This window comes from Neolamprologus brichardi, chromosome 7, assembly GCF_056152115.1.
Source record: "Neolamprologus brichardi isolate AB-2024 chromosome 7, ASM5615211v1, whole genome shotgun sequence".
NCBI classification, from domain to species: Eukaryota; Metazoa; Chordata; class Actinopteri; order Cichliformes; family Cichlidae; genus Neolamprologus; species Neolamprologus brichardi.
This window is the reverse complement of record NC_142110.1, coordinates 8,805,655-8,813,910: the sequence shown is the minus strand read 5'-3', so window position 1 is coordinate 8,813,910 and position 8,256 is coordinate 8,805,655. Positions and strand designations below refer to the sequence as shown.

The 8,256-nt window shown below is 36.8% G+C and overlaps 1 protein-coding gene across 1 annotated transcript; it reads right to left on the bottom strand.

Moving 5' to 3' along the window:
* Positions 1 to 5,078: 5,078 nt before the first annotated feature.
* On the bottom strand, positions 5,079 to 8,031 carry LOC148101957 (sperm-associated antigen 4 protein-like). Its single transcript, XM_087843025.1, has 9 exons — positions 7,944 to 8,031; positions 7,180 to 7,270; positions 6,888 to 7,075; positions 6,725 to 6,783; positions 6,481 to 6,592; positions 6,267 to 6,391; positions 5,980 to 6,153; positions 5,791 to 5,880; positions 5,079 to 5,602 (listed from the first exon to the last, which is right to left on the bottom strand). Exons 1-9 carry the CDS (start codon positions 8,029 to 8,031, stop codon positions 5,492 to 5,494), a joined length of 1,038 nt encoding a protein of 345 aa, XP_087699151.1. The 3' UTR covers positions 5,079 to 5,491.
* Between the last annotated feature and the right edge of the window lie 225 nt (positions 8,032 to 8,256).

Here is an 8,256-nt window from a genome sequence, read left to right as displayed (position 1 = left end):
GTTCCAGTGATTCTTGAGATAAGGGACAAAACATGTCCGGCAGATAAAACCCAATTTTGTGGTTAAAAATATGCATACAAGTGTTACCCCAACTGCCTAAAAGACAAACCAAGGCAATGTTTATACAACAAAACTATGATTTTGCCTTTTTTATAAATATATATTTATTTTAAATGGTACAATACATTACCAGTACCTTAAAAATCCATTGTCTAGAAGCAGGTGTGATAATATCAAAATACAGAAAAAAAAATTAAAAGTAATGTAAAATTAAACATCATGGCTCTCGTCACTAAGTATTTAAGTCAATACCTTATATAATATCAAAATATGCAATTGAAAATTTATTTTTAAATATTTTTAAGTGATTAAAATCGTGTCCAGAGTTTTTGTCAACACCGTCAGATTTTTTCAAAAGTACAAAAAAATCAGGAATTATTGTGGGTAGCTTACACTCTGAGGACCCCTTTACCACTTCCTGTTTGATACACATGCCATGAGGTCACTGCTGTGATTATTTGTTTGTTTTTATTTCATTTATTGCACACCTTTCTGATAAAACTCTGTGTCACAACCATAGTGCGTCAACACCAAAGTCGATGTAATCCAAGATTTTATTTTTTTATTTTTTTTTGTAAAAACAGCCTCATTTAGGTAGATTGTAGAGGCCATAAGCAAATGATGAAAAACAAGATGGCTTCTATCAGAAAAACATGTGTTATGAGAGAAAGTAGGGTATTTTGTCAACACCATCAGGATTTTTGTCTGACGGTGTTGACCCTTTTTCTAATAGTGTTGACAAATGTCACAAAAGTGTTCTATTCACCATTTATATTAAGTTATTTTTTACTAATATTTCAGTCATATTACCTCTTGTGTATTTTACTGATATTTCTGCTTCACAGATGTGTCAAATATTATCAAATTTGCCTTATCTTGAATCTCATTGTTTATGTATACATTATTAATCCTGTAGGAAAATGCTTAGTCCTCTGCATTTAACCCATTCACTCAGTGATGCAGTGGGCAGCTACCAATCCAGGATAGCCTCTGTTCGTTGGATCTGAACGCCCAACCTTTCGATCATGTGGCATCTACTGAGCTAGCTGTGCCCCGAGAGCTGTTCTTTAAGTGATGATGTATGAATCCCGCTTCCAGGCCCAAACTACTCTGTGTTTATTAAGCCTGTTGTGCTGTTAAAATGTTTTAATGCTTTTTATCTTGTTCTATTACATCTGAACAAGCCCCTAAAAGCAGCTAGTGATCACTGTCAGCCTAACCATCAGGAACCCTCACGTTAACTTTTATCAAGTGGAAAAAGGTTAGCATTCATCCTCCAGCTTCACTGTGTTTATATTATGCTAACACAGCTGTGTCGCTAGCAATCACGTAGCACATCACTATATACCAGCTAGCCCAACTTCAGTAACCTGACAATAGTCACTGCTGTTTAGTTTTGTCTCCATTTATGTTGGAAGTGGTAGCAAAGCTGGTATATCATGTTCAGGTGGAAACAAGCAATCTAACTTCTAACTCTGTTAAATTTCATATATTCTGTTTTCATGGATGCCTGGATGTTACACCTGGTGGAGCCACACACTGATCATTTTATTAAAGATGAAAGAATTTAGACAATTTGTAACTCTCAGTGATACCGCAGAGTTCCTTTGACTTTGGGATCTGCAGCGGGGTTTGGACCTGGAAATGGCTAATAACATCAAACTTAATGGCTGGATAGCATTTCTATTGCTTAATGCATAATTGTGTTGTGAATATTCATCCTTAATCTGTGAAAAAGCACAAGGTTCAGAAAAATTATTGTAATTACAAAATGGTACATTTCAGACTAGAATAGCAAAGGGGAACCTGTCAGTAGAGGAACAAAAGAGAAGGAACAGGGATGATCAAAAAAGAAAGAGAGAAAAAATTAACAGCCAGCCTGAGTTGAAGAAAGAGTTTCTCATAAAGGAAAGCGAAAGATGGAGAAATAGAGTGAAAGAGGGAAAAATAAAGAACACCAGTGATCTGAAAGGAAGAGAAAAAAGTCAGAAGGGAAGGTTTTGGAAACAAGCACAGAGAGTCAAAAGGAGAGAAAGTCCAGCAGGGTCTAAACACACAACCACAGAGAACTTTAGGAATCAAGGAGTAGTAGGCAGCTACTTGCTGTGTAGATGTAGAACTTGACATGTGCAAAAACAGAATTGTTATGATGTGTCTTGTGATATTACAAAGGTTGCTAATGTTTAATGGTCATTTTGAAAGAAATAATATCTTGTTTTCTACTAGTGTGTCACCACTGTCAGATTTGTGTCACCACCGTCAGCACCTTGTCAACTCCATAATATGGAGTTTTTGTTTATTTTTCTCTTTTGGAGAACCATATAGTTTCTCCCTCATGATCTTCCAATAAAAATATGTAATTTTCTCAATAAATGTGTAATTTGCATGCTGCTTAATATGACTGTTTCTTATACAGATTAAATACAAGCTTCTGAAAATATGTATGACTGTAACTCTAATAATAAAAAGCCAAAACAATCTTACTTTTAAATGTGGTATAATTACTTTGAAAACATATGTGCATAAACAATAAAATAGAGAAGCTGCTAGTATTCAAAATAGCTGAAACAACTTAATTTAAAATATATATTTTTGCATTTCTTTGTGTCTGACGGTGTTGACAAAAACCTTGCACTTCTCCAGCAAAAACATAAATTATTAAAAAATGTTACACCTGGGAGATTGTACCAAACCATGGTGAGACAGCCAAAACTTTGTGTTACAATTATATGTAAATATGTTTTTGAAAAATCAAAAAATATATTTTAGAAAATTAAAACCTGTTTTGTCCCTAATCTCAGGAATCACTGAGTTCTACAGAGAAGATGATATACAAAAGTTACTAAAGAGTAAACGCAGAGAAACGAGGACAAGAGACAGAGCCCATTTACTACCATGGCAGAAATACAAACTGGTGGAGATCTAGCACCACAGCTCCTAAATGCACAGCCTCTTGATTTCACACTACCTGCAGATGTGAGTGGATGAGCTCAAGGAAGCAACTCCACACAGAGGTGGAGACCAGAACAAAGCTGCCTCAGACCGTCCGATCTGGCCCAGTCCCTGACTTTCACTCATTTAGAATTTATACATATCATGACTCAAAAGTCATGACAACTTACAGGAGGTGACACCATTAGTGAAGAAAAAGGAAAAGAAGCTTTGTTTTGAAATTAACAGAACTAAATAAAATGAGTGTAGAAGCTTGTTTCTGTTATCAATAAGTCCAAATTTGGGGTTATTAAATAAAAATTTCCAGTAAAATCTGCTAATTGATGAAGTTAAAAAACAAGATGCAATATGCTTAATGGTCTATCTCAGGGGTCAGCAAGCTTTAACACCCAAAGAGCCCTTTGGATGCGATTTCCACGCAAAAGAAAACACTGGGAGCCACAAATACTTTTTGACATCTAAAATGAAGATAACAGTCTATATATTGTTTTTTTACCTTTATGCTTTGTGTGAACAACTAAGGTGTGTTGCTTATGAAATCCATGAACTGCTATAGAGAAAATTACATTTTCTCTATATTTCTCTATCATGACATAATTAAAATTGTAATTTTATTTAAATAAAATAAAAATTTTATTTAAATAATTTTTTTATTTTATTTATGTAATTAACACATTTTGAACTCTTAAAGAAATATAACAAAAGGAAAGACACCCAGCTGAACTAAAATGATCCATGTAGCAAACAAAAACTGTTGTGAGTCGCCACCCTTATATCGCCTTTGGGCTTTTGGAGCCTTGACCTGACTTTTAAAAAAATAATTGGAAAAACAGCACTATGCTGCTAAAAATTGAAAAACAGATATTTGTAAAATTGTACCTAAATATGTATTTTACCTGGTTAATGTGTGTGGTGGGGCATGGTCTGCAGCGCCGCTGCAGGGGAGGCGGACGCACCTGAGCGGCACCCGCAATCACGCCTCACCGCCTTAACGTCTGTGCTATCTGTGCTGTTGTGTTGTTGTTGGTGTATGTCGGGCTGTGAGCTGAAAAGCTACAGCCGGCTGTACAGCAACTTTGTGTGAAAAGTAGTCAATAAAGAGATGCTGAAAAGCATTTTCATGGAAACATCGTCGAGTCTGCCGTGGTATGTTTACAATGGGACTTCTGCTCCTCAACCTCTGCGCACAGCGTCTGCAACTCGGGGCTGTACGAAGTCCCTTTCATCTTTACACAGGACTGTAAGCTGTCATCTGTGAGGCGCGAGCGGTGTTTGTTTTTAACATAGTTCACGGTGGAGAACAGCTGCTGACATAATGTGGATCCGAAGATCCATAATTGGCCTACCTGGGGTCGAAAGTCTCGATAAATGCACGGCGTTTCGGCGGGTACACCGGCTTGTGCGAGTGTGACGCTTATTTTGAGCGATCAAAAAATAATAGAATATAATTTTATGTTTGTATTTCAATATCACAATAATCTTCCAATTTAGAACTACAAGTTAAAAAAGAACTAACATAAATAAAATACACTTCAGCTAATTACTTAAAAAAAAATTATTTTCCCAAGCCACACGGAGCCGCACTAAAAGGACTAAAGAGCCGCAGGTTGCCGACCCCTGGTCTATCTGGTGTCCCAACTACAAACACATGGTTAAACCTGAAGTTACCTCACTAAACCTCAAAGCCTGCATCACAGTGAAGGCTTCTCATATCACAGCACATGCAACATGGACTTTACTTTCTTTACTTTTGGGAGTTTAAATGTTCATTTTCAAAATGTAAATCCTCTGGCCATAGTGTTATCACGCTTGTTTAATATACTCTGACAATTAAGAATACCAAAAGACATGAAAAATATTTTCTTAAAATTTTATTCTTGTTGTTTTAAAAAATATCTCTAAATTTCCAGTGGAGACAATTTAGAGAATTTTTATGTTTTACAAGAAATTTAATTCAGTCCAAATGAGTTCCAATTGAGGGCCAATTCACAATAACACAGTGCTTAACAAAGTTAGTCGAACATCACCTAATGTAAGAATTACAGGTTTAAGAAATTTGGGGTGTTCTTATATCTATGACAGGTGATGTAATAAATTTGTTAAGCACTGTATATGTAGAGTAAAAACCCTACAATATAAGAGAAGAAAAACCCCAACAATCAGATGATCCCCTTTGAGCAAGCACTTGGCAACAGTGGAGAGGAAAAACTCCCTTTTAACAGGAAGAAACCTCTGGCAGAGCCAGGCTCAGGGAGGGGCAAGCCCTCTGCCACGGCTGGTTGGGGGTGAGGTGAATCAGACTGCAAACATCTTAATCAGACATGTCTTACCTGGTGGGATGGACGTTCGCTGGAGAAAAAAACATGGGTTAAATTGACAATTTTTTTCAAATACAATTATTTAAATATGTGTTGCAGTCTGATTCACTTTCACATTTTTCCTCTCTTTTCTTTTATAGATGGAGTTCATGGGAAGCTAGTTATGCCAGCTTTCCATGAACTCGGAACTTGTACAAACAAGAATACTCACGATTGCCCCAGTTGTTCAACACCTGCAGCGTAATGGAGCGGATGACGTCTACTTTGTCGTCCTGAGAGACAAAACAAAAACAAGATGGGTTAGTTGCATAATAGTTTTCTTGACTCTTGAAAGGATGGTAAATTTAGGAATACTGTGATTATTATGAGGGTGGATATACAGATAGCAAGGGGAGCTAACCTCTAAATACTCTGGATAGAAAAGTCTATGTGCATGTGTCTAATGGCACAGTGTACTCACAGGAATCCTGAATGTTTGGAGTGGATCTCCATTTTGATCATAGACGAATGTTCCCAGGTGGACACCACTGTCGTCTAATGCTCTCTTTCCCTGAAAAGACAGAAATAAATACAGATAAAGTTGTTCTCTATATACACATATGTAAAATGCAACAGTTAAACAGTGGTGCAGTGGAAATCTGTGACTTACAAACACTGAAAACATCCTGGGAGCACTGGAGACCTTTCCAGATGGTGACACCATCTTAGAAATGTGACCCAGTGTCACATGACTGATGGCGATGCTGTGTGGCAGCTTAATTGTTAAATGTCCCTGGGAGCCCGCAAAACTCCAACACACTCCTGGGACCATGGGTGCTCGACCCTACAGAGAAAAAGAAACAAAAACAGAGTTCAGTTTGGACCACTAGTGTTTGACTATTAAATCATGCAGATGTGTGAGATAGTATCTTGTTTTTTTGTGAAAGTAGATTATACCTGAATAACGACTCTTGGGCTTACACAGGGTTGTTTTGCGGGTATCAATGTAAGCCCCCACAGCTTCAATCCAGTCTGTTCTGTAAGGTAGGATGCTGAAGACTGTTCTTTAACAATCGTTGCTCCTGTAGACAAAAACACAGAGTGAGAAAGGAATCGCAAAACAACAACAAAGAAATTCTTACGTGAATTCTGATCCGATTTCATGTCTTACCCAGTTCCTCCAGAGCAAAGTTGGGCATCCTGTCCCCAACTGGAAGAAGGAAGTCAATTCTTTTTCCTAAGTCCATTAACTCCCTTTGCAGCTCTTGTACCTTCCTTTCCACCTGTTTATGTCCATTCATTAAGTACTGCAATTGAGAAGAACCATTCATGTTATAATATATATATAATAATAAACTGTTATTATCTGATTAATCTTCAGGGAATATATTATGAGCCTCATATGTTTTTCATACCTCACTCATGAACGGGGTGGAAAAGTCCATTTTCTGCCCTCCAATACTGAAAATCAATCCTGGTGGATGAAGAGAAACACAGAATAAGACGAGAAGCTTAATCCAGAAGAAAAGCACATAGTACTAGAAAGACTGTAATTGTTTGTGGAAGGAGATCATTTACCAAAACACAAGGCCAGCATGAGGACCAAAAGTCCCAATGCCTTGATGGCTCTAAAATGACCTCTGCTGCTGCCACTGCTGTAGTCAACAAAATCATTGTTATTGTAGTCCACAGTGTCACAGTCCACTGTGTCTCTGTCAATATTGTCAGGGACTGGACGGGGACGGGGCCGTCGCCTTTTGAAAATTCTGCACAGAAAAAACAAAATCATGTAAGAACAAATGGATTATGATTACAAAACATGCATCTATGTCAGTGGATGACAACAAAGAACATGTAGACCAATACTAACCTGTATAAAGTCTCCTTGTAGGAGATTAACGGCTCTCCTTGGCTGCCGTAATAGCCGTTAGACTGAAGTCTTTGGCTTCTTCTCAACATTGCTGTAAAATGAAAGGGAAACATGGGGTTAAGTGAGTCTCTAACACAAAGCTTATCAGACTTCATAACTATGATTTGAGCATGTTTCCATCAGAAGCAACTCTGTTCTCTTATATATAAACTTCACGGTGCCAGCTTGTTTTGTTTTTAATGAACAGAATAATATTTGAATCACACTCATTTATGAAATCCGCTCTTAATAAAGAACTTTATTTTCCCAGTGTCTTCAAAAACATAGCATCATATTGTTATGATTTATATCATAGCAACAGATCACAACATTTTCTTGCTTTTCTTGCAAAAAATCTCTTTCAAATGTCAGTTTTTTTGTTCACAATGTAGTTTTTACAATTCAGAAAAAGAGGAAATCACCACAGCGGTAAAGACTCAAAGCAAATAAATGAATTTGGCCCAAAATCCTGTCAAAAGGTCTTTAAGAATTAAAAACTCTTTGTTTGTATAGTTAATATACAAAAGGAAATTAATATTTATCAGACAAGCTGCGTCTAACAGGTAAGCAGTAAAATCACCTTTACAGTAGAATGCACTAAAAAGTGTTTTTCTGACATAATCAACTGGATACCATTTTTAAAATGTTCAGATTTGAAACACATATATTAAATGTAAGATGTGAAGATAAAACATGTCGATTTTTAGTCTAAAGATTGCACTTACCTTCACTTAAAACGAAAGTTGAAGAAACTGAATCACTAAATGTGCTTTTCCGTAAATATGGACGTTTAGCGCTTCTCACTGAACTCATCTGAACCAGAAAATTTAGGTGCAGAAGAAAAATTTCAAACCGCAGCTTTTTCAGTTACGTTACAAACAGATACATGCACAAATCGAATATGACGCACGCGCGTTCCATAAGAGCAGCACTTCGTGTGCGCACGCGCAAAGGTGTGAGTAGTTCTGGGGGTTTTTTTAATGAAATTTGCTCTCAATTAAATAACTTTTCCTTCTCAGTCCCTTTATAAGCACCGCA